Consider the following 26,755-nt stretch of genomic DNA (forward strand, 5'->3'; position numbering starts at 1 on the left):
AATGCATAAAGAGTTTACAATGGTCAGTATACAGTGCACTCACAAAGTGCACAAACACACACACACACACACACACACACACACACAAATGAGCAAAAGGACAAAGAGAGGAAAACAAACAAACAAACAACTAACAATTAACTAGAGCAGTGTTACATGGGAAACGTTCTCCAGAGCATGACCATGCACGTATCAGTGACGTACGCGTGGGCTCAATGCTGTAAACGTGTCTGTCATTTCTAGATAGTGGGCCTAGTAGCCCCTCCCCCTGCTTGATGCTCGACTATTTTTTTTTTTTTTTGAAATTTAAACAAAAACAAAAAATGCTACAAACAAAATACTGAAACATGACCAGTAAACCACATCCAAGTCTTTAAACATATCCAAGGAAAGCGGCTGATGGTGAACCGTGCGCTGTGATGTCTAAAGGGGGTTGGGCTGGAGCCTCCTGGAGCTTCACAGGGTTTGCAGAAAAAGAGTCAGGAACAAGACGTCTCCAAGAAATTCAGAGATGGATTATTATTTATTTTTGCCCATGTTCATATCAAGTGCTTGAGTGATTTCTGAGATAGATGGAGGGAGGGAGGGAGGGAGTGAGAGAGAGAGAGAGAGAGAGAGAGAGAGAGAGAGAGAATTCACACTGAGCCCACACACACACACACACACACACACACTACTTACACATGCTGTGCGTGCGTGCGTGTGTGTGTGTGTGTGTCTGTGAGAGTCCCACGGCAGCAAAGATGCATCTCTTCTGCATTTGGCCCCCTTATGGGGTCCAGTGTTTGCCTGCCTGTCTGTAAGCCAAGTCTTTCATTCTTCACAACTCTGCCCCCCCACACACCCGCCTCTCTGGCTGGCTTAACATGAGACTCGGCTCTCCACGCTGCCTTTCAAAACACCGCAGCCTCGGAAACAGAAGAAGGAAAAAAAAGGAAATTCACTCATGTAACGTTTTTGTACCTGAATTCCTTTACCAAGATAAATGTCAAAACGTTGACGGTACGATTTTATCAAATCCAACAAACTCACTACGCAAACAGTGAGTAGAAATAAACAAATTAAATAACCAAAAAAAAAACAAAAACCCAAGATCAAACATCCGGGGCCAGATTTACTAAAGCATGTCAATGCGTGTCACCACTGTTTCCACGGGCAACGTCGCCTTCAGTGATTGGGGGATGACAAATGCAGAAGCCAATCACTGGCATCCTTGTGCATTTTGCACATGCCAAAGGCTTTATGGGAGTGAGCGAATGTGACTGACAAATTTATCACTGCGCCTGCACTATCAGACGCTCATCTGGTCGAGGTGCAGATCTCAGGACGAAGGAGACAGAGGAAAAGGTCACGTTCAGTCGCTTCCGCCGCCGGCTGGGCGCCGCCCGGCGACGCACAATAATCTAATACGCGAGGCTATCACAATATCGCTGATTCCTACGGCAACAGCAAATAATGATCCAATATTCACCCTCTCACAGGAGCGGGAGTTCTCCTCCCTTTAAATGAGTTCAGCTGTTGGGCTCTGTGCCTTGCAAGCGCCTCGCTAAAGACACGGCGTTCCAAAAATAAAGCAGCCAGGGACAGAGGAGATGGTGGAATCACGCATGCGGGAACATCACGGCCACGGATAAGAGCCCTCTCGTGCGCTCGTAAATAACACGGCACCAAAAATACCAGGCTCTTCCGTATTCTTCGGCGTTGACGCAGCCCGAGGAATCACAGGTGGGCGCTCACAGACGCAAGGGCTAACGAGAGGCAGGATTTTAAATAATAATAACAATAACAACAATGTAAAGGGTTGGTGCGAATACTGGGGACTGTGTTTGGGAGGGGCCTGACGCAGGAAGGACGTGAACGTGTGTGAGTCACACGCATGAGCAAGAACAGCATTGATTGAGGGGCGAAGACAGAGACAAAGAAACAAGTCAAAGGTAGAAAAGAAACAGAGGAAAAGAATGGAGAGAGAGAGAGAGAGAGAGAGAGAGAGAGAGAGAGAGAGAGAGAGAGAGAGAGAGCGAGAGAGGGAAGTGCACCCCCCCCCCACCTCTCCTCCCCCATGAGACTTCACTTGATACCAAGCATTCATCATCCAGCCTCTGATATCAGTTATGCAGTGACTCCTCTGCTTACAGCAGAATTAATTTGGGCCTTAATTACTCTCATCGGTGGAATGCAGATGAGGGACCGAGGAGCCAGTCTGGGACGGCAGGAGCCGAGCTCATTCCGACGCCTTCGTTCAGGACTCAATTCCAGCAGGAGCCCCCGGACGCTGGCAAACACCCGGCAGGGGCGGTGAGGAGCAGCGCTCCGAGCCCCCGCTGCCACAGAGACGGGTGGGGGTGAGAGGCGGAGAGTGAGCAGACAGAGAGATGGAGAGTGGTAAAGGGAGGATGAGAGGATGAGAGGATGGGGAGAGGTGGCAGATAAAGGTAGAGTGTGTGTGTGTGTGTGTGTGTGTGTGGGGTATTGTGGGAAACGGACAATGGAATGTTCATGAATATTACTGAGAATATGAATATATGCTTACCATGCCTGTTAATAACCTAACAATTAGGGTTTACTTTTCCTACTCTACTCCATGAGTGTTCAAAAATAAACATATAAATGACCTTAAAACTGCTGGTCTGCCTACTGGTCCACCTACAGGAGGACTGGCGCTCAGGCCTGCCCGAGCCCTGCCACGCTCACAGCGCCCATCTACGGCCTGGGAGGGCAGAGTCCTGCAGCAGGTCCAGATCCAAGCCTCCGAGAGGCTTGCCGAAAGCAACATATTGGCTAAGGATTGTGATTGATTGGGCGAGTCTGCCATCTCGATTCGTCTGATTAAATGGAACTGTGGGACTCCCTTCCAAGTCTTAATGAAGCAGCCAATGAAAGTGAAAGGGGGGGAAAAAAAGCCAGGAAACGAGCCAGGAATCCTAACGCTCGGCTCGGAGCGGGAACGGGTTCAGATCGGGAACGCGCTTGGAGCGCCCCTCGGCTACGTGGCGGGGCGTTGCAGCCTGCCAAGCTAGCGTTCCGCAGCAGGAGAGCCCACAAACAGGTATGAGAGGACGGTCTTGGATTAAACAGATTTAAATATGAAACAGATGCCCTTTCAGGTCAGCTGGGGTAACAGGATGTGGGAAGAACAGTGTAAAATAAAAGTCTGTTGTGGGCACAGTAAAAGCCTGAGGCTGCCTGTAAATGACCAGGTGCAAGACTCTACCAGACTTTTCATTACCTTCCCTTTAACTCTACAGACGCTTCTGTTGTGCTTGTTATTTCTTGGGGGCCCGATGGTTTTATTCACCGTTATGAGAAGCATATTTGAATTATTGTCGGTTACAATTTTGTAGCCTATTTTGTGTCTTGTTTAAGGAAAAAAAGGTTAAAAATATGTTTCTGGACCTTAAGAAGTAAACCACAAGGAATAAATAAATACAGCTACACTTTCTTTGGATTTACCGGTAAACAGATAGAAGGAGAACATTACTCATATGAATTAAAGGTTGTATACAGGTAGGAGGTTGTATATGCGTTAAAGGTGGTAGGAGGGTTGTATACAGGAGCGGGACCAGCACCTCCCACTCTCTCGCACGCACGTGCTCAGTACTGTCCGTTTCGGGTCTCGCGTGCAGAGGTGTGTGCTGGGAGAGCCACTGGCAGGAACATGGCCCTGCTGGAGCTACTGACAGACATCACAATAACCCCCCTTAACTAACGAATGCCAATATCGTATAAGAGGCAGGGAGCTTTTAAACAAAAATGGGTGGATTTTAATAAGCACAAGGACTCCAGCTTGCATACACACACACACACACACACACACACACACGCAATTATAAACGTGACGCACATCTCAGACAGAAAGCGCTCAAGAGTTGCTCAAGAGATGAAAGAAGACATGTGGGATACACCCGTTCTTATACAAAGAAACACCCCCCACCCACACACAAAGATTTAAAAAGAACAGTCAGACATTGTGCGGTCGAAATAAATACCTGATCTCAGTCACAAGTGAGGGCTTCTGTGTGTGTGTGTGTGTGTGTGTGTGTGTATATGTGTGTGTGTGTGTATATATGTGTGTGTGTGTGTGTGTGTGTGTGTGTGTGTATATATGTGTGTGTGTGTGTATATGTGTGTCTGTATGTGTGTGTATGTGTATATGTGTGTGTGTGTATATGTGTGTGTGTGTGTGTGTGTGTGTGTGTGTATATATGTGTGTGTGTGTGTATATATGTGTGTATGTGTGTGTGTGTATATATGTGTGTGTGTGTGTGTGTGTGTGTGTGTGTGGCGTTGGCCCCACTGCCCTCTGCGGACATGAGGCTCGAACAGTAATGAGCTTCTGGGTCACTGTTGCTTTGCAGATTAATATTTCATAATGATTACAATCATTACGGCTGAGGCGTCGTTCCCCAACGTGGACGCGTCGTGTGTGCTGGGGGGTGTCATTACGACTCAGACGAGGGCCGGACAATAGCTGGGCTCACGCACCAGTTCCTGCCCCCTGCTTCTACAGTGCGTGGGGACGGGACTGGGAACACAGTGCTCTTTGACCTTCAATGTGGCTGGAACGTCTCTACAGGGTCGCCAACCATCAAGGTGATGTGGGTTTCCATGGGAATTTCACACCGATCCAACATGACTGTGGCGGCGTGACAAACGGACTGGAATGTGCCAGTCCGCACAATATGCGTTACTGGTCTTGCTGGTATTCTAGCTGGATTGACAGCATTCTAGTCCTAGTTGTGTTTACCAAATGTTCACTGAAATCTTGTGAAGTGTGTGTGTGTGTGTGTGTGTGTGTGTGTGTGTGTGTGTGTGCGCGCGCGTGTGCCATATCTCAAACTAACCTGCCAAATTCAAAGTTCTACTCTTACTGCTACGTATCAATAAACTAAATCAGCAAGGGGAGTTCACGTTAAAAACAGTCATTTTATTGACTTTTTATTTGATATTATTCTCGTCTCTTCCTTTCCCGCGGGCCGCGCTGCTCTGGTTCCTCCTCCGTGCGTCGGATTTGTGCCGACCCTTCGCTCCATTTCTTCCGACTGTCGGCGCCGGCGTATCACACACCATTATCCGCCCCGTCCGCGTTCATTACAGGAGCTAATGATCTGCTGTCCTCCACGAACCTCGTTGAAGGAGCGCTACATTAGAAGTCTCTCACTAAGTTAATTAGTAATTATAAACCTTAAAGATTAATCAGAAAGAGTGTGGCTTAAGGTTTGGGTCTCCCTGGGCGGGGTGGGGGGGGTGGCCATGGGAGTTGCCAGGCAAATGGAAAGACGTTGGAGGCTGTGAAGCCTTTAAGCTCCCCGTGAACTTTGCTTCTGCGGAAGGCAGCGTACGAGGACAAGATAATGAGTTTGTTGAGTTTGTAGACCGTTTTTTAATAAATACGCGCGGAATGTAAGCGTGTCGCACGTATGTGGGATTTTTCTTTCACTGCTGCAGTGATATTCTCCTGTTTCTGTCAGACACAGCGCTGAATGTAGAGACTCACTGAGACTCATCCTGACTGAATATAGACCACAGACTGCACACTCTGAAGAGGTTAAAAAAACAACCTTCAAATCACTGTTCATTCAACCCCTGTGAGCAGTTATAATTGCCACATCAACACATTAATATTAATTCAAGGAACAAATATTGATAGAAACGCATGCTGACATGGTGCGAATTAAATGGTGTGAATGGTGTGATGGTGAGATCTTTCCACTAACACACACCAGCCACGAATGATGCAAGCGTGCGCACATAAGGACACGTCTTCCTCGTTCCCCTGCAACGGAATTAACAGCATGATGCAAGCTCTTCCTCGTCCGCACGGCCCAGCACTAATCTCTGGTAATCTAGCTGAGGTTTCTGGAAAACGTTCAAGCCGCTAATGGATTTTAGCGCCCGGTTATTCCGCCGCTGCCGAAAGCCAGCCGGTGAGGAGTGGCGACCTGCGCGGTGGCATCACAGCCGACGAGGAGTGCTTGCCGCGCTCGAATAGATAACTGGCTGACAGGAACAATCAGGGGTTTAACAGCAGGGAAACTGTCGTGACCAGGACTGGACACAAACACCTCCGTCTGATCCTCTTCTCTTCTGCACAGGATGATTAACGAATCACAGAAATAAAAAGCTCGCCTCGGTAACCAAAATATTATTCAGAGTGCCGCATTTCATCCTTTTGATCCCCACGGAAACGATTTAAGGCTTCAGAAAATGAAGACATGGCACGCGGTTTCATCACTTTCATTCACAAAATATGAAACACAATGGCACCAACGACTCTCGGCGAGAGCAACGCTGGTTTTCATCCATTACGCTGGACGTGGAGATACTCCCACACTTTCACATTTAGACTCTCAATACCACAGAACCCACAAAAAGGAAAGTCTGTCCCCTTTCGATGGAAGCTCGGGGATGGCGTGGATGCTGTCCTGACAGGACTTTACCAGGACATAAACAATTGCTCTCCAATCAAATAATCAAAATGCTGCAATCAAAATACAGTTAATTAAGGACACACTCATTAACCTATCCAGTAATGGTGGCCAGCAGGTAAAGCCAAATATCCAGTCACAAAAAGTTCTGTAGAAAGTTCCAGTACAAAGTTTACCTGGCAACTAATCTGAGGTATTTGATCAGCAGGTAAGGGCAGAACGAGGCAATTCTAATAATGTATCATGACAGCCTTTTTGCAAGCTAAGGGCTGCATTCAGTCTCGATAACTGTGACATTATTCATTCCAGTTATGTAGCTGTCTGCCATAACAGCTGCAGACACTTTCTCAGGAAATGTACTGCTGCACGCAGTTGCCATAGTAATCCAAACTCAGTCAGAAAATACACCTTTCTCATCAGCAAAGTGACGGCACTGCTGCCCATGGTTCTGACGAGCCCTGATAGGTGTGGTGGCACCCAAACGCACTCCGTCGCTTGAGGACTGCCACTGTTTCACAATATCGGAATAACCAACCTAGCATCAGTGTTGCGGGAATCGGGCTGGACGTTTTGCCCCCTTGTTAGTTTGGGAGGGGGTATAAATAGTGGAGCACTAGCTGGGGGTGGGGTGGGGGGGGGTGGGGGGGGGGTGAGAGACTTGGCAGTTCGCCCTTGGCCCGAAGCACCTGAAACCTATTAGAGAGCTTCGGAACATTCCATGGGGTTCCGTCGCCACGGCCAGAGGGCATCGTAAAGGTCTTCGCAGAGAGAAGTGTGCTAATCAGGAGCTCGCTCGCTGGCCGACCCTGGAGGGCGCAGGCAAGGTGAAAAACAAGACAAGTACGTCTGGCGGAGACGCGGGCATCCGGCGCAAAACCTGAAAATGTCTCGCGGTCCGCGGGAAAATCCAAAACGGACCCAGGCCGCAGTACCTAAAAAAACCCTAACCCATTCAAGTCTCTCCCGCTGTGTTTTATTGACCAGGAGACATGAACAACAGTGCATGGAGACATCTGGGATTTGTACAGCACAACGTGTCCTCTGGAGAGACACAGCACTGAACAACTTTGCATTTTCTCTTTAACATACCAGAGTTATCCGTGTGTTAGCCAACGTAATGACCTAAAGAGTGTAGGGCTAAAGTGTGCAGCAGTGCAGTGCTACAGCCTGGTTTGTACCGCTGTCCAAAACATTAATTAAATCGCCTGCCTTGTCTCCATACAAGTGCGGGAGCTCAATCTGGGTGTTCAGACAGGGTGACACACTAATGGCTTTGCTCTGCATACATCCTGAGCTCATTTTAGCACCCAGTATGAACAAAGTATTGCAGAAGAAAAGAATGAAATCCTATAGAGGTTTCTATTTTATTGAGTATTTTTTTAAATACATAGAATAAATGAGATACTGTTATTACTGTTATTGAACGTGTATTAAACTTAATACATATATGTTCACAATAACAGTTAATTAAATCTGGCTTGAACGTTTTTTACCCAATGGATTAACAATCAGTTTATTTTCAGTAATGAATTCCATGAACACAGCCAGTCTAATACCAGTGACTACAGTCTACTACAAAGATTATATTTTAATGATTATATTTAAGGTTTTGGTATACTCACATGTAGATGTGCATATGTTCACAACTACGTGTGTGTGTGTGTGTCTTTTGTGCAGATGTTCACGTCTACATGTGTGTGTGTTTTGTGCACATGTTCACATCTACGTGTGTGTGTGTCTTTTGTGCATATGTTCACATCTACATGTCTGTGTGTGTGTGTGTATTTTGTGCATATGTTCACATCTACGTGTATATCCTTATCTGGACTGTGAGACACAGTCACATAGAATGTGTGTGAGCATATGTGATCATATCAAGTGTCTTGAATGTCTGCATCTCTGTGTCAAGTGTATGTTATATGAGAATGTGTGTGTGAACATGCGTGTGTGTGTGAGTCTATGTGTGTTTGCGCACGCGTGTGTGTCTGTGCGCGCGCGTGTGTATGTGTGTGCGTGTGTGTGTGTGTCTGTGCGTGCACGCATGTGTATGTGTGCATGTGAGCGCACGCGTGTGTGTGCGCGCGCGCGCGTGTGTGTCTGTGCGTGCACGCGTGTGTATGTGTGTGCAGGTGCATGTGCGTGCATGTGTGTGTGAGTGTGTGTGTGTGTGCGTGCGTGTGTATGTGTGTGCACGCGTGTGTGTGTCTGTGCGTGCGCGTGTGTGTATGTGTGTGTGTGTGTATGTGTGTGTGTGTGTATGTATGTGTGTGCGCGTGTGTGTGTGTGCGCGTGTGTGCACGTGTGTGTGTGCGTGTATGTGTGTGTGTGCGCGTGTGTGCGTGCGTGTGTGTGCATGCGCGTGTGTGTGTGTGCGTGTGTGTGCGCGCGCGTGTGTGTGTGTGTGTGTGCACGTGTGTGTGTGCGTGTATGTGTGTGCGCGCGCGCGTGTGCACGTGTGTGTGTGCGTGTGTGTGCGTGTGTGTGTGCGCGCGCGTGTGCGTATGTGTGTGCGCGCGCGTGTGTGTGTGTGTGCGCGTGTGTGCGTGTGTGTGTGCGCGTGTGTGTGTGCGCGCGCGCGTGTGCGTGTGTGTGCGCGTGTGCGTGTGTGCGCGTGTGCGTGTGTGTGTGTGTGCGCGTGTGTGTGCGCGCGCGTGTGCGTGTGGGTGTGTATGTGTGCGCGCGCGCGCGTGTGTGTGTGTGCACGTGTGTGTGTGTGTGTGCGCGTGTGTGTGCGTGTGCGCGCGCGTGTGTGTGTGTATGTGTGCGCGCGTGTGCGTGTGTGTGCGTGTGCGTGTGCGTGTGTGTGTGTGCGTGTGTGTGTGTGCGTGCGCGTGTGTGTGCGCGTGTGTGTGTGTGTGCGTGCGCGTGTGCGTGTGTGTGTGCGTGCTCTGCGGGTATGGCAGGCAGAAGCAGACAGATGGCTGGCCCTCTCCTCTCTCGGCTGCAGGAGCGGCGGCTACAGTAACTGCACCTCTCCTGTGCTGTTGACCTTGCTTCGGCCAGCCACGGCCAGACAAGCCTGGCACACAGCCGCTCCGCCTGCGCCACCCGCTCCGCCCGCGTTACTACTAAAGACTAATGCTAGGAAGAGGAGCACCCAAAGACAGACACATGCAAAACACAAGCATACAGTAAACAAACCCAAATATTCATACCTGTGCAACACACAACCACACACACACGCAGTAAATGCACATTAAACATCTCTGTCACGCTCTTACTCTTTCATTAGCATATTACACACCATGAGCTGAAACAGATCATATTCCGGCATGTACAACCTGACTTATGCAAACTGACAAAAACAAAGTAATGATACGATATCGTACATTACCCTGCAACCCAAGCAGATACAATAGCAGTGCTGTTCTTGTCAAACACTTGCCTTTTGTACGATAAGTGAATGCACTCGAGTGATTTCAGGATTGACGCTTCCCCTGTACACAAGGGAACAGAAGATCGAACGCAAATAACAACCAAACTCAGTGAAGAAGCTACACAGGGCGTGCCAGTCTGATCAGACTTAAAATTTAGTGAGTTAAGCCCTAGCCCGTCTGATCAGAGTTAAGCCCTAGTCAGTCTGATCAGAGTTAAGCTCTAGCCTGTCTGATTAGAGTTGAGCCCTACCCCTCTGATCAGAGTTAAGCCCTAGTCAGTCTGATCAGTTAAGCTCTAGCCTGTCTGATTAGAGTTGAGCCCTACCCCTCTGATCAGAGTTAAGCTCTAGCCTGTCTGATTAGAGTTGAGCCCTACCCCTCTGATCAGAGTTAAGCCCTAGTCAGTCTGATCAGAGTTTAGCTCCAGCCTCCTCTCTACTATTTCTGCCAAGGCAATTTCAATTTGAACCAGTTCGTTCAAATTCGAGGGGGAGGAGATAGACCACCTCCTGCTTGGAAGCCATCACCCGGAGTAGAGGACACACCTGAGCTCCTCGGCTGGCCATTTGTGATGTGACTGAGGTACATAATCACTAATTCACCGGCAAATTCTATCAAGAATGCTTGTTCTGTGGTTTTCCGCATAGCTGAAGCAGTATGCTGAGTTTCTTAATGGAGAGCAACGTACACATGAACAGAGAAAGGGATGGATGGATGGATGGATAGATACTGAACAAGGAAGAAAGTGAAATAAAAAGTGAGACGGGTGTGCAGTCAGATATGATCAGTCTACAGGATATGAAATAAAGAATTTGTCTGAATGTCTGAGAGCATCCGGCACAGGTCACGGGGTAGTGCAGAACGAACCTCCCCACCCTCCCACCCCAGCCCACTTTTATTAATTGGTGATTAATAACACCTCTCTATTCGTTAGTGCAGTCACCTCTGTGCAGTGGAGTGTGCCTCCGTTAATAAGCAATTACACACACCTTCCTCTTTGATGCCTTCTCCCTCTCTTTCTCTCCCTCTCTCTCTCCCTCTCTCTCTCTCCCCCTCTCTGTCTCTCCCTCCCACTCATGCAGGATCCACATGACTGTGTTTAATGCTCCTCATCCCAAATCTCCATCCCACTCTCCCATTTGCGTCTCCCGGCACTGCTGTGCCCCCAATTTGTGGGTGTTGGAGAAACAGGGAAACCTGAACCCCCGCACACAAAAATAACAGCTTGTCTGTATCCCATTCATCTCTTCCTTCTGGTACGGAGCAGGCCACCCAAACCTCACGACAATGTGTTGGCGGTTGGTTGTTTTTTCCCCTCCTCATAGTCCCATCACACACACCCCAGCCACGCATAGTCACCCCATCATCACTCAACGCCGCCTGCCCCCCGGGACGTTCGGACAACGCGGCGTCACGGCTAATTTGCGGTCTCGAGCGCCCGGGACAAATCACGGCTGTAGGGTTTTTATTGTTGCTAAAATCTCCGGCAGGCGTGCGGTGCAGATGTACGGCACGCCGCGGGCAGGGAGGCGGAGCACGGCAGGCTGCACAAAGAACCAAATTAGGTTCAAAACACAAGGCGGGAGCAGGAAACAGCGGAATCTCTCCTCCGCACCGCTCCTCTCTCTGCTCCCGCCATCCGCCTCCTCGCCCGGTAACAGCCCACAGTTCTGCTTCACACAGAGAGGCCAGCTGTACAGCAAATGTGTGCCTCTCTCTGCCCTGTAACCCCTCCACGGCCTCCTACCACCATGTTCACTACCACCCGCCTGGCCGGCCAGGCCGCTGGCTCTCTCTCTCTCTCTCTCTCTCTCTCTCTCTCTCTCTCGGACAGAAGACTGGGCATGCACTCAGCTTGGGTGATCGCCACTGCACCCCGCCCGCCCCCACGCTGAAGAGAACAGGGGGAAAAAGGAAACTGAAAAGGTGACCCTCCATATCGGCGCTTTTTTTCCCAGAGCGCTCGGTTTGCGCGGTTCAGGCCGTCCTTCAGAACGTCACCTACCGCCTTGGCACGCGTCATTTGGAAGGGAAAAAGAGGACAGTCGAGGGGGAAAAAAGATGAAGTTTTGGAGGATAAGGGGAGATGGGGGGGGGGGGATTAGACCCATTTCTTGTGCCCAAAAACCTTGCATCAGGGCAGCTGAGGAGTAAGTGAGAGTTTTGGTCACAGTGGGAGGACCAAAAGAAGAAACAGGCTCCCGTGAAGCTTCCAGGGTCAAAGTTCACGCTGTTGCCAAAGAATTGGGGGGATTCTGGAGTGCTTTCGTGCTGTTCGAATCTTAGCAGCTTATCTGTCAGCAAAGGACCTTCACATTTGTCTTCAGAAAGTGAAGAAAGGTTGCCCTCACTCGCTGAAGCGTAGTGGATTCTTCCGGCACCCTCTTATCATGCTTTCCCAACATTTTTACCGGCTAAAGCTCAGTAGTACATTTTACAGATTTAATGATTACATGAAATGCATATTGCTAAATTTCAAAATGTCATTCCAACATTAATAAACAGGGGCCATAACAAGATTTTTGTGTTCTCATATACATACAAGCTGTTGATGGGCTAACCATTATCTGAATTTGCTTTGTGCATTGTATCTGGAAAAAATAAGGTTTTAGCTTTGGTGCCCTGTGATCCTAGACAACACAAACTCTCAAAACCATTGGTAAGGGCAGGAAGCTGAGCTAAAGCACGCCTGCCAGACCGGCCAAGTCCTTCAGAAACATCATCAACGAACCAGGAAGAAAATGGCAACAACCGCAGCCGCTCAGAGAGGCATAAATCCCGCCCCCTTCTCCTGTGCTCTCCTCCTCTCCACTGACAAATCAGATGCCTCTGGTCGTGTGAGTGGGCCATGCCAACTAACTCCAAACCAAAGAGAGGCCAGCTGTCTTCTGGCCTGCTTCAAAATTGCTCCTTGGTCGGCGGCAATGACTTTTTTTTTTTACAGCTCGATAGGAGTATCACATCGAGTCCCTGATCAGAGCGACCAGCTGTACAGCAAATGTGGATGGATCCATCTGGACCTCGTGCACCACAGGCTGCATTCCCCAGGCATGTGGGGGAGGGCTACCTGCACAGAGCAAGGGCTCACCCCCCCGCATCCCTGCGACATTCACCATGCTCCTTGCTGCCAACCTGCTTAGCCTGCGTGGTTCCCTGCGCAGACCCGCCCGCTTGCTGGTGGGTTCCGCCGCCTCCCCGCGGCCCGGCGTCCGCAGACGACAGCACCGGTGGCAGGTCGCAGGGCGGCCGGGGAGCCGGGTGCACCCGCACCCCACCACAACCCGCTGCGCCTCCCCGCGTACGCCAACTCGCCGGCCGCCTCCCCGATTAGCCTACGTCCTTTCGATTCCCTTCCTTGCCATCTTTATGTGGCATCACCTCCTCTATATATAGAGTAATCGCAGCGAATCAACAGCCATAAAGCAGAGAGTGCGGAGCTGGGAACAGCACCCCAAAGAGCCAGGCGCCTGCTCCATTACCTACGCTAATAACGGCGACAGCTGAGCGGAGATGACCCTCGGCCTCCTGTTTTGCCTCTCCTGTGCAGATGGCCATTAAAAGGAGAAAGTGTCCCCTTTTTTCAAGGGAAAAAGCATTTAGAGCCTTTTCCAAATGAGGCCTTTGCTCCGCCCCCCACCCACCCTTTCTCTCTTTCTGCTCTTCTGGCACATGCTGGCTTTGAGGTAATTATGGTCCAGTCCAGATTTACCTCCTCCCAACACCACCCTCCCTCCACCCTCCCTCCAAACTGTCGGAGGGAGACTATGGCAGAGGCCGGAGCATCAGGGCCGCATTAGGCCCGTGCCAGTTGGACGCGGATTCTCAGCCATTTCGAACTGCGGCCAGCCGTGTGGGATGGACGCGGACCGAATCCGCTTTCCAAAACGCCGCCGAAACAGTGGTCACAGACGGGTCAAATCTACACGTATGCAAACTCCACCGCCGCTGGCCGATCTAAGTAGTCACACGTGTGCGTGTGCCGTGCTCTGCAAGTCACGCAGACCTTTCGTTCTCAAGGAACTCGCCACCAAAAGAGCACCAGAAAAATGCAGAGAATTTTTGTATAGGTGACTAAGTGCCTGATCCACCATGTTCGGGAATGCACCAGGCATAGTCCACAACCACACCCTGGAATTACAGCTGACACTGTTCCAACCTGCAGGGTGCTTTTCCCAAAGAACATGCCAGATAATTGAGAGTAATGAAATATGCACCAAACAAACCGAATAAATTAAAGAATTAAGGTTGGGCAAGAGCTGAAGTCAGACAGCCGTGGACCACCAGTGAGGACAAGCATGTCTGTGGGAGCTTTACATCTTCCTTTTCAATACTCCCATAAATACAAACACATCACACCGCGAATGTGTTTGAATACTCAGAGTCAGAAAACGTGTTGAAACTGACATGGTGATATGCATTACAAATTTTTCAAAAAATTATTACATAGAATGATATGATTATAATACTCCCATACACGGTATGTATACGCTATGAATTTGCACCCAGGATTTTACGGAGACACTGTAAAAACTGATTAATGTATGACTGCTGCACAGATAAATCATGGATAAAAAAATATATGCAAACAACAAACTGCCAAATTCCTTTGGCTCATCAGAAATCTCGGCACATTATGCTTGCATTTTGATTGCCTGTTCACTCACTAAATAGCCTTGTTGCTACTCGGAACATTTTAGTGCTGCTGTTTGCAATACTTAGTGCAAAGGTCAATAATGCAATAGATTAACATATGTTATATTACTCAGCCCTAATTATCCTATACATTTCTCTGTGTTGCACCTGATCTCTGTCACCTTTCAGCATGATTTCACCTGCTTGAGGCCAATTTCCAGGTCAAACTCACTGGCCCTTGAAAACGAGCCTCAATATCAGAATTGACACAGTTCTCCAAATGCACTAACCCTCAGCCCCTCCCTTAGTGCCTCCTGGCTCGATGACTCACAAGCGTAGACACTACCCATGTCCTTTCTTCCATCGGCCATGGCCACAGCATCTGACTATGGTGATGTTCTACTGCACCTATTCTTGATACTGAACTCGGGACTATTACCAAGTTATACCGCGGTACACCTGGATTTACACAAATTTACACAAGTTTTCACACTTCAAATCTGTTAGTGTTAACGATCTCACATATCTTTCAGTTAATTTAAGCACGCCAACTCCCAGTGAAGTGTCTGTTCCACAGCCTGCTCACAGTGGAACAACCATTTAAGCTTCTGCTTACTGAGGTCTTCCAAAACTTGAAGGCCACCTTCAACCCAGAACATTCCCTCCTAAAATTCATCAGATTAATAAGATCCTCTCTCCTAAGTATCACATCATCACTATCCACAGTCTCATTTTTTCCCTTTTTCTCCTGCATCTTTGGGTCACGTGGTACCATTCTGCCTCATACTTAATCTCAAGTCTCTTGTACAGAGAGTTACTACAAAAGAAACTCTTAATACACTCTTAAAAGGAACATGTTTTAGTGCAATTCCTTATAAAACCGCACAATCATCTTAGGTTTGGGCCACAGTGGATGGTGACTGCAGCCTATAGCCTTCTGTCACACAGGTACAGCAAACATAATGTGCTTCCATAGTACAAGCAGTGCATCAATTGTAAATCTACAAATAAACAATGAGCAAACTTCTGTTTAACCAAACTGATGCAACAAGTTGTAAAATCATACATCATAATGAATACGAGTATGGCAGGTACAATTCTGAAGGAGGCATAGAAGAGAATGTGGAAGCTTACCAAGCATATGGTTGGCCACATGCACCTGGATGTCCCATTCACTGTGGAAGACCATCTGACACTTGATGCACTGGTATGTTTTCTTCTGGAGAGAAAGGAGACAGAGTGAATAGAAAAAGTGGGCCGACATACACTTTAATTTCTCTTCAGAGTGATAAAGTCTTATCTTATATGATATCATATCAGGTTTCATATTTCATTTCCTTCACAGCGATACATTTCCGGTTTACGACCACGGGCCTTTTCTGACTGTATTTCTCGATTAAACGTGCATACTGAACAAGCACACAAACATAATATGTGCTCATCCTACCTCTTCACTCTGTGAAGGGCTCACTTTTGGCATAGGGGATCCTTGAGGGGTCCGCAGTGGAACTCCACAGCCTTCTCCCGCCGGGTCCCTGTGCACCGTCTGTAGATGCGTCTGTAACTCTGCCTCAGACTCAAACTTCACGTTGCAGCTGGAGCAACGCGTCTTGGTGGCAGTGGATGATGTGGACGAAGAGGACGACGTGGAATAGGAGGTGCCCTTTCCTTTCACGCCACCAGGGCTAAGACTCTCCCCTTGGCTCCACCCAGCAACAGACACTACTGGTGTTTGGACCCCCTGCTGTTGCTGCTGCTTTCCACCGTTGAGCGCCGGGCTGGAGCTCTTGCTGCCTGCAGCGCTTACACAAGAAGCACACAGGCCGTACGGCAGGCCATTGATGTCGAGCTTCACCAAGTCCTGCTTGGAGCGAAACTCCTTGAGACATGAAGCACACTTGAAGAACTTCTGGCTCTGGTGGTGCAGGTGATGCACCACAGCGGAGCGCCCGCTCGGGTGATTTGTGGACACGGATCCCGTCTTCTGCATATGGAAGGTGCCATGGATCTTGAGCTCTAAGGTGGAGGTAACAGTCTGCATGCAGACTACACAGCGAAAGCCAGTCAGAGAGTTGCGCAGATCCGGATGCATCTGACAATGCTCCAAGAAGTCCTCCTCGCTCTGCAGGGGTAGCTTGCAGATTCGGCAGCTGCCCGTGTCTAGGCTCTTACTGTGAGTGACCTTGTGCTCGGTCAGAGTGAGCAGAGAGGGGAAGCGTTCTCCGCAAATGGGACACATGTAGTGCTTGACAGGTCCCAGATGGGTCTGCATATGCTCCCGGAGTCCCGCCTCCGAGAAGAAGGTTCTAGAGCAAACGTTGCACTTGTGGCTCCCCTTGATCATCTCTGCCTTCTTCTTGTGCATGGCACTCTCTCCTGGGCGAATGTTATGGTCGCGGAGCTGGTGATTGGTCAGGAGGGACTCCATGGTGTAGGACGCCCCACAGATATCACAGCTGTACATGACCTCGGAGGAATCGACATCCTCCTCACTGCCGTCGTGACTGTTGTGTGACTCGCCTGTGCCGGTTCCTCCATGGCTGTTGGTGAGGACACCTTGCAGGTCCGTGTCGTCTTTGGCAACCGGGTCTCCACCACCGCTCGTAGAACCGTTGGTCCCGCAGTTCTGGGCCTTGCCCTCAAATACGCAATGCTTCTCACGTAGGTGCCGTTCAAGCAGGATAATGGCATGGAAAGCCTTGCTGCAGAAGCGACAGTTGTACTTCTTGCTATGTGTGGTGATGTGGCACTGCAGCTCCACCTCCGTGCCGAAGGACTCGCCGCAAAAGATACAGCGGTGCGCTCTGCCCTGGTTCTCCAGATGGCTGTGCTTGACGTGCAGCTGAAGATCCGTCTCGTGTCTGAAATCCCAGTTACACGACGTGCAGCGGTAGACCTTCTTCTCGTTGCTGTGCTTGACTGCAAGATGGAGCTGAGTCGACACTTTCGAGTCGAATACCTCCTGGCAGAGGGTGCAACGAAAGAACACGAAGGTGTGCATGTCGAGGAGGTGCTTCTGCAGGTCATCGACTGAAGTAAACTGCTTGTCACAGCTCTCGCAGATGTAGTAAGTGGACGTGACGGTGAAGTGGATAGTCACGTGCTTCAGCAGAGCCTCCTGGTTGGGAAAGTCTTTGTTGCACTGTGGACAGGTGAGCTGTGGCAGCACACCGTCGAGATGAGTCTTCAGGTGGGTCTGGAAGAGGTCGAGGCTGGTGTACTTAGCACCACACTGGTTACAGATGAATTCGCTTGCAGAGCGGGAAGAAGTGCCACCCTGTTTGAGAAGAGCAGCCTGCTCCACGGATACAGGGGATGAAGGGCTGAGGGCTCTGTGGGTTCGTCTTCCGTTGTTGATGTAGTTCAGCGCCAGTGGTATGTTCTTGTGGTTCTCCTTGATGTGCTTGTTAAGCTTCAGGACACTGTTGAAGATGGGAGAGTTGGTGCAGTAGGAGCAGGAATAGACCTCCACAATAGGATCTTTGGGAGTGACTGCCAGAGGGGAGTCAAAGCGCAAGCTGCTGGAATCACAGTGGGTTTGTCGAACATGTTCTTCTAGAGTGGCCTCGGTAAGAAATCCCATGAAGCACTGGGGGCAAAAGAAGGCATTGCTCTCCTTGGCCACTGGACTGGGAAAGCCATGCGAACAGCGGATGTGTTCCTGCAGGGCATTGAGGTCTCCCAGCATCTCTGGACAAAAGTTGCACTGCAGCAGGGCATCAGACAGGCTTGCAAGGAGGGCAGAAGGATCTTCGGCATTGTGGACCTGTTTCAGATGCTCATTTAAGTTGAACAGAGACGGAAGGACTTCCAAGCAGAACTGGCAGGTATGGGCCTGCTCTGGTTTGTCCACATGCATGGTCTTTAAGTGGATCTGAAGCACAGCAAGACTGGAGAATACTTGTTTGTTGCAGTAGATGCAGCTGTACGCTATTTTGGGCTGTTTGGCGGGTCGTCCGCAAACATCTGTGGCATTCTGGGCGGTGCGCTTTCTTCTTCCTCGGGTCTTGGGCACACTGGGGGCAGTGTCCGCCATGCTGGAGCTGTCAACGGAAAGGTTCGAGTCCGGGGTGGTGCTCGAAACCGACGTATAACCCACCGTCAACAGAGAGGGACTGTTGCTGTGGTGGCTAGACTCCGGGAGCTGGTGAACGTCCATGTGCGCATACAGGTCTTCCGCAGTGGGGAAGTGTTCCGAGCACACAGCGCACGTGTGGCCCTTCCGGTCTCGACCGTGTGCCTGGTCGATGTGGCTGAGCAGAGTGCCCTCGTCGCTAAACGGCTCATGGCAATAGATGCACTGTAGCGCAGGCCCCAGGCTCCCTTCCTCGGGGGGCGAGCACTCGGGGTGGCACTCGGCGATGTGCTTCTGCAGCTCCTCGGGCACGTCAAACCCCTCCTCGCAGCGGCTGCACTTGCGCGTCTCCTTCAGCTTCCACTCCTCCTCGCGCGAGAGCGCAGCGCCCTGCCCGTCTCTCCCTCGCTCATGCACCTGCATGTGGCCGTGGAGGGAGCTGGAGGACAGGAAGCCCCGGCGGCACACGGGGCACTTGTGGGGCTTGTTGGCAGCGTGCGTCTTCATGTGGATCTTCAGGTGGTCGCTGCGAGAGAAAGCCGAGTCGCACTCGCCACAGTGGTACTTCTTGTCGCCGGTGTGGAGCTTGACGTGGCGGTCGCGGCTGCGCTTGTGCTTGAACAGGCGGCTGCAGAAGGTGCAGCTGAAAGGCAGCTTGTCGCCGTGGCTCTGCTCGTGGCGCTTCAAGAAGCTCAGGCGGCTGAAGGACTTGTCGCAGAACTGGCAGGGGTAGGGCAGGCCGGCGCCGCCTTCGTCCTCGCCGAAATCGTAGTCGTCGCCGTGGGCCGGGGACGTCTGGTCTTTGCTGGACGGCGAAGAGGCAGGCCAAGAGCAAGAAGGGTCATCTTCTAGATCAGCACCATCTGCGTGCGGAGACAAAACGGAGCACTTTTTGTTTCAAATACAGCCAAAAAATAAAGTCTAAACACTTGGAGCATTAATACAAACGGCGTGTTTGCCTGTCTATTAGCATGCAGTGTGCAGAGAACAACAGAAAAAAGTCAAAGAGGATAAAAAGTGGATACTGAGTTAGAATGACAAAGTAGATTTCATAATTAAAAAGAGGGGAGGAAATTAACCTTGTATGTGGCCGTCTAATGACGAAACCCACTGAGACATAAAAAGCAATTTCTGACATTTCCATCCAGCAGCAGAATGGGGCGGTAGGGCAGGGGCTGCATCAGACGGACGTGTGGCGTTCGCTAAATTACCGCGCTTTCACTTACTCTGGAACCACGGCGCCGAGTTGTTCTTGTAAATGAGAGGTCTCAGAACGATCCCCGGATTTCTTTTTCAAATATTTCTGATTTGCAGGCACATTTGCGCGGCTGCTCGCCATCAGCAGTGAGCCGTACTTACATCAGGCCTTCAGGCTACAGTGAGAACGGCTGGCAACGTGGCAGGTCCCATGGCTTCTCGTGACATTAAGCTTAAGAGCTCTTATTTCCATGTCTTGCTCGGGACGCTACAGAAAAGGACCGCTCCGCTCCGCCCCGCGAACCGGCAAGGCAGTTTACCTCCTAATATTCCACAGCTACTGCCACGAAACATTTTCAGTTCTCCAACTCTTTGTAAGCTATGTGTAAATACCACTGTAGTACTTATTTTAGATGTGAACCGCAAAGAACCTGAACCTCCAGCGATGTTTGTCTTATTGACCAGAAAGGTTCTGTGCCAATGAACCATCCTGCTGACTCTTGCCATGCTCTGAAAGGTGAGAGTCCATATCTTCCTTCGGGCTAACCCTAAGCTCTGTGAACTTCCGTGTTTAAATAAAAGTGTAATCGCACTGACCAGGGGAAAAAAAAAAAAAAAAAACAGCCGGGAGGAAAGCAAGGGGAAACGGCCAAGAATTATGAGTCATCTACGGGAAGGCATAACGCTCCTCTCTGGATACGGCCCTCGCCTCCTCGCCGGGCCTTCATCTCTTCAGCCCCGTAGACTGTGTGTGTGTTTTAAAAAAAAAAAAAACACAGTCCTCTGCCTTCTGTCAGGATAACATGCCCTTGTTGAACCTTTAACCCACAAAAGCATATCTTCAGGAAACAGATGAGGTCACAGGTCAACCCCCTGTTCCTCAAACTGCTGAAAGAGGCACATTCACGGGTTAGCCTTGCACAGTCCTCCTGACGGAAACCTCCCACCCTGGGCTGTGCGCCAGCTTCACACAATCTTACCCAAGAAACACATTCGGACACATTTTCCTGGTTTTTTTTTTTTAAGTATGACTGGCTAAGTAATATACGGTTTCTTTCAATAGGAGAATGTTTTTTAAATATGGTTATTTAAAAAAAAGCACCTGAACGCGGAAAAAAAGAGAAAAAAAATTGAAAACGGAACTAACCTCAGACTGAAGGTATATCTCGCTATACAGAGAATTTTATTAAAAAACGTTGACGGGCTTCATAAATGCATAATGCGTGTATTAGCACACACTACATATCTGTATATCTTCTACCAAACTGTACCCATCAGAGCGACCTTTGAACTACAGAAGGTTAGTTGCAGATGATTATGAACGCGTTTCTGAACAATAGCAGCTGAAAGGCACTCGAGGAAGGAGAGAGAGAGAGAGAGAGAGAGAGTTCAGTCAGCACACGTCTTCCTTTTGCCCACCCTGCTGGTCAGGAAGCAAACCCGCCCCCAGATGAGTGTGTGAACACCGACCAAAGAGTGTGAGGGCAGCCTCCGAAGAGCCAAGAGGAAAAGAGAGGAGTTGTTTTCCTCCCTCTCTCCCTTCCCTGCTCTCTAACTCTTGCTGGCTTCATGGTGGGGTTTTTTCCCCCTCCTTCCTTCACCCTGACGAGAAATGCCCGGCCGCTGGACTGCCTGAGTAAATAAAATTGTGCTCCCTCTTTTCCAGTGTCTCCCTCTTCACCCCACCCCCCAGGGCTGAGGGCGCCTGCCAAAGGGGATACAGGCAGCTGCAGCCCTCCGCCCTGGAGCTGAAGGACTGGCTTTGTGGACCTGCCAAAGCCTTCCTGAACAGTTCCCGTGGCCAACCGCCTGGCTCAGTCCGGGCGGAAGACCTCCATCTTAGTCCCTGACGCTGCTTCATGATGTAGGTCCTTCGCCTCCCTCCACCACTAACTTTTTCCCCTTGCATTTTAATTTAAAAATAAATAAATAAAACATTTTTGGCATACAGGGCGGTCTAGCAAAACAACACATTTGTTCTGTTCCGTGCAGAGACAGCTGGATGGCCGTTTGACATCTGTTTTGGCATATTTATTGGTAGCGGAGAACTTGGGAAGCATGCGAATGTGTGTGCAACAGTCTCATACGTTTGGCTGATAATGATGAGACGTGTAAACAGACTCTGAGAAAGGCCGACCGCTTACTATGCGTGTCCGAGAAGCCTGAACACACTGAGCATTAGGACCCTGATGTTGCTGCAGTGTTTTCTCATCGCTGGAGACCGTACGCATGCACGGATCACATGTCACGGAAAACTTTTTAAAAAATTGTGTGTGGTGTAGCACTAGCATGGGCTTTTCAGATTTAAATAAGCATCCTGAGATAAAAGATGCTTCATGTTTAAATGAAATAGCATACGTATTATAAAATCTGCATGTGTCAAATATTGTGAAAAATGTGGACGTATAGTGCGTAGTTTATAATAACCAACATACAGAAACTCATGATGGTACATGACGTCTGCAGATGCTCTGTGTATGGAAGGAGCTGCACAGATCGCTGAACGCACATGGAATGGAAGGAGAGCCGGAGGAAGACGTGGAGAAGAGTCACGGGGAGAACAAGGTGTCAGGGCGGTCTGTGAGAACTAATGAGGGCTGTCGTTCATTAATTGCCACACACTTCAGCCAACACCCTCTTCTAATTCCTGGTCTGTGATTGCGACTGGAAGAATGTGAAAGAGCAGGTGGGAGAGACATATCCAGAACACCTGTGTGCTGTGAAAAATGACACCTTAATTGGCAGTGTGCGTGTGTGTGTGTATGTGCGTGTGTTCTAATTCACCTATATGTCTTTCCTTTCCTCATTACTGCAGGCTACAGTAATACATGAAGCTGTACTGCAATAAGAACAAACATAATTTTGAAGCAGCCGTGGTTCCTCATCCAGACTCGCGGCTGGCTCGCTCGACGCTACGTTGCTGAAGCTAGGAGAGGCAGCCCTGAATCTCCCTGCCTATAGTTAACCAAAGCACCGTGATACAAGCTCACGAGTCCTGGAGGTAATGGATGCGCCTCGGCTTCTCCCGCAACTTTCATCTCCTTAACAACGACCGTGTAGAACCTCATTAGTTCTTCTCGAGCACTACATGGGCCCTTGACCCGAGCAACCGTCGGCTGTGTCTGCAGACGTGTTCCACGACACCCAATCCGGCTAATTAGGTTCCTCTCTTCCTAAAGCAGGTGGGCTCATTACACTGGCGAACGGCGTGCGCGGGGCGCCAACAGACACTCCCAGACCACACCACGCTGGAGAAGAGTAGCGTCCCTCCACCGCAGCTTCGTGTCTGCTGATGTTCCTCGAGCTCCTGTAGCCTCCGCCACGGGCTTCTCAATGGAACACGGCAGTGGGAGAAGGCACCGTCACTGTGGGAAAAGAACCTGTGTGGGTTCTGTGGCCAAACGAGGTAGTGGGGTCAGAATGTGGGGCCGTTCTTTAAACGAGGTAGTGGGGTCAGAATGTGGGACCCTTCTTTAAACGAGGTAGTGGGGTCAGAATGTGGGGCCCTTCTTTAAACGAGGTAGTGGGGTCAGAATGTGGGGCCCTTCTTTAAACGAGGTAGTGGGGTCAGAATGTGGGGCCCTTCTTTAAACGAGGTAGTGGCGCCAGAATGTGGGGCCCTTCTTTAAACTAGACAGTGGGGTCAGAATGTGGGGCCTTTCTTTAAACGAGGTAGTGGGGTCAGAATGTGGGGCGCTTAAGTCTAGGGCTCCACTTCTGTGCGGTGAGGTCTTCTTATTGCTCCGTGAATATAATGAACCATAGCCACTGCAGAGATAAGCCAGCGTGCATCAGTGCGCGTGTGTGTGTGTGTGTGCGTGCGTGCGTGTCTATACGCATGCACATGAGCATGTGAGTGTGCATGGGTTCATTCATTTCAAAACAGCTGTCAGCGTGTCTGATACAACACTCTGACCCCTCTGCCTTGCTCTGTGAGGGAAGCATACAGGGAGTCTTCACAGACGTAGAAATAAAATGGAGTCCGTCACTTCCCCAGGGACGGCTGGGGCGACTCCACAAAGCCAGCGCAGCGTCTGAACAACAAGACGACGTGCGCGTTGCTGTATGTGACACAACCACTTAGCGTCTAATGAACAGAGACAGAGGAAGCACAGATAAGATCTGAGGCTGTGGACAAGACAAGGCCTCTGGGCCCCAACGCCAGAACACCAGCAGGGGCCAAACGGCACTAAGCCATGGTGGTAATAGGTTCACTGCACGTTACAATGCAGAGAGAGCAAGCTTTGTTCGGATCAACAGAGCGTCCTGGTTTCTGTCGTATAGCACAGTAAACAGTGCTTTGCCTGAAACCAAAAGTTCATTTGCAGAGGGGAGAAACGCAAATGGCCGAGCACAAACTGGGATTGCTGCGTTGCATTATTTATGGATCAGAAGTGGAAGTGGAGTAGTAAAATACTAGAATTCCCAGGCTGGAATTCTGTGCTTTGGCCATTTTCCTTTGCAATGTCCGTGCTGTATTAACCTGGACGTCATTCCCGTCTCACATTTGTGTTCCACTCTTGTAAAGCTACAAATGACACCAGACCGACACAAGGCCGAACTACTACTTTATGTCATTATGTCAGGCATGCTCAATCTCTCTCCTGCTCGCTTGCTCTCTCTCTCTCCCTCTCTCTCTCTCTCTCTCTCTCTTTCCCTCTTCCTAAGCAAATACTATATGCTTCTTTACACACCACTGAGAAATGTCAGGGCCCTGCTCACTCCCTGCTATAGATCAATTTGATCTAGCATGTCACTCGCAAGAAGGAGAGTGTGTATCCGTGTGTGTGTGAGTGTGTCCATTATATGTCCATTATGTGCTTCATGGGTGCTATGGCGACAACAAGCACAATAGCATTGCTTGTGCTGTGATGGCCCGCGTCCAAGCACAAATGTACAGTCCGATTTGTTTTTCGGCATTGTTGCCGACGGCGCTCTCTCTTGCCGACAAAGACACGCCCGGCACTGCGGAGACGCCCCATCCACCGTACGACACGCTGGAACGCTGGATCTTCGGTTCGCCAGAGCATCAACTACTTTGTCCACATTTAGCCGCGTCCTCAAGCCTGGACAGAGGCACTCGGTCAAAGTCCCGGGATTCGCGGAACACCGGCGGCCGGCGTAGGAAAAGAGCAAAGAAAAATGATAGCGCAGGGGCAGGAAAAGTAGGCCAGTCCCTCATCCCGGAGCCCCCCGCTTCCTCCAGCAGAGGGGACCTGGGGAAAAACCCAGCCGCCTAAGATGAAGAACTCCAGAGCACGTCCGGGGCCTCGTGCCGAATGGAACACTCACATTCCAGAGCAACCACATGGATCAAAAAGATGGGGGGGGGGGGGTTCTATTTTAACCCTGACAAGTGACACTGTTGCCATTTAAAGAGAAGAGTGCTTCATTTTTTTTTAAGCCAGCAGTTGCAGAAAAGAAAAGTGTCAGCCATTTTGTGTTATTTAGGAACAAAGATTACATTTGAGGACAGCAGTGCAGTTGAGGAAGCCTGCCTGTGATCAGGAACACGCCGGCTGTGTGAGGTTGTTTTTTTCTGGAGTTTCTTGTCCTTGGGCAGGTCCGAGGCAGGGGAAAGGCAGCTGACCAGGTCGCGTAAGAGCGTGCGAGCAAACAGGAAGGCAGCTCCACCCGGGGCCTTGGCCAGACCGCCGTCCCCCGCGGCCGGCCGGAGGAGGGGAGGACAATCTGTCCCCCAGCACGGCCCAGCACGGGGCCGGACGGACGGCACTCGCTTCACTGCGCCAGCACCCCGGGCCCAGCGGGGCAGGAGATCGGCCCGACACCGTGGGCCCGGGGACAGGTTGGGCTCTACCACGGAAGAGGTGGGTGAGGTTTGGGGATGGGGGTGAGCAGAGAAGCAGAAAAAAAACTAAAACAGATGGACACACCAACGGCGATGGCGCGATGGCCCGTGCCACTTTATCTGTCTGACTCGCCCACGGCACAGGCAGGCCGACGTGACACACCGGCGAGGTGATGTCGGATTCATGCAACACACTTGCACACGGTGTGCGACCCAGGCTGAATTCCGATTCAGTGGCACAGTTTACAAAAGCACAGAATGAGACTTCAACATGTAGTCCAATTTTAAAAAAGGAGGCACCTAGTTTCTCCCTTACTGGTGTAAGGTAGCAGTGTAGATTAAGGTGAGAAACAGAGAGAAACAGAACCTGAATAGACGTTTCAGCAAGTCCAGGGCCTCATCAGCGGCATCCAGTAAGTTAACACTCAAAACTGCAGCCATGGCAGTGAGGTGGAGTTTCCTTCTCACCCCATGCCTGCCCGAGACTCCGGGGAGGGGCGATCTAAGCAAGGCCTACAACCCGAGGAATTAGAATTCTGCAGAGGAGGCCGACCCGTCGCCCCTCGGCTGATTAAAACCCTCCCGCTCCGGGTTTGGTAGCTAGTCAAAACCGCAAGAGGCGTGGGGCGGATGGGCCGACAGGAGTGTGAGAGCATGCAAGCAAAACGAGAAGCAGGCGAGGAAGAGGAGGAAGAGGGACGAGGGAGTCCGGAGGAGCGTCGGCCCAGGCAGGAGCAGGACGGTTCATGCATCCCTGTCTTAAATGTCAAGATTTCCACCCCCTGAGCAGGAGGATGAGCTGACACTGTGCCAAGGTTGAACAAAAACTGCATTCATTAATAATTAGCCTCAACATCCCCTTCCAAACCCACCCACTCTCTCTCTCTCTCTCACACACACACACACACACACACACACACACACACACACACGCCCTGTCCAGGATCCCAAAGTCACCAGCGTCTGTAAGTGTCTCACACCTGTAAGGATGTAGCATTTGTAAGGGTCTGTTGTTTGGTATAAGGGTCTTTAAACAAGGGTCTGATTTAAATAAGGGTCTGATGTGTGTGGGGGTCTGATTTAAATAAGGGTCTGATGTATGTAGGGGTTTGATTTAAATAAGGGTCTGATGTGTGTAGGAGTCTGATTTAAACAAGGGTCTGGTGTGTGTTAGGGTCTGATTTAAATAAGGGTCTGATGTGTGTAGGAGTCTGATTTGAACAAGGGTCTGGTGTGTGTT

At 50.1% G+C, this 26,755-nt stretch overlaps 1 protein-coding gene across 9 annotated transcripts in view; it reads right to left on the minus strand.

The window, feature by feature from the left end:
- The window catches only part of znf521 (zinc finger protein 521), a 105,022-nt gene that overhangs the window by 41,030 nt on the left and 37,237 nt on the right, over nucleotides 1-26,755 (minus strand). For 7 of the 9 annotated variants that reach the window (XM_081694508.1, XM_081694507.1, XM_027023034.3 and 4 more), the window contains 2 exons: nucleotides 15,882-19,372; nucleotides 15,569-15,653 (listed from right to left, as the gene is read on the minus strand). In XM_081694508.1, the coding sequence (XP_081550634.1) occupies nucleotides 15,569-15,653; nucleotides 15,882-19,016 (3,220 nt within the window). In that variant the 5' untranslated portion in view covers nucleotides 19,017-19,372. The remainder of the gene's footprint in view (nucleotides 1-15,568; nucleotides 15,654-15,881; nucleotides 19,373-26,755) is intronic. The other 2 variants (XM_081694505.1, XM_027023032.3) reach the window with 1 other exon arrangement.

This window comes from Electrophorus electricus, chromosome 13 (genome assembly GCF_041902795.1).
Source record: "Electrophorus electricus isolate QZ-2024a chromosome 13, ASM4190279v1, whole genome shotgun sequence".
Classification (NCBI taxonomy): domain Eukaryota; kingdom Metazoa; phylum Chordata; class Actinopteri; order Gymnotiformes; family Gymnotidae; genus Electrophorus; species Electrophorus electricus.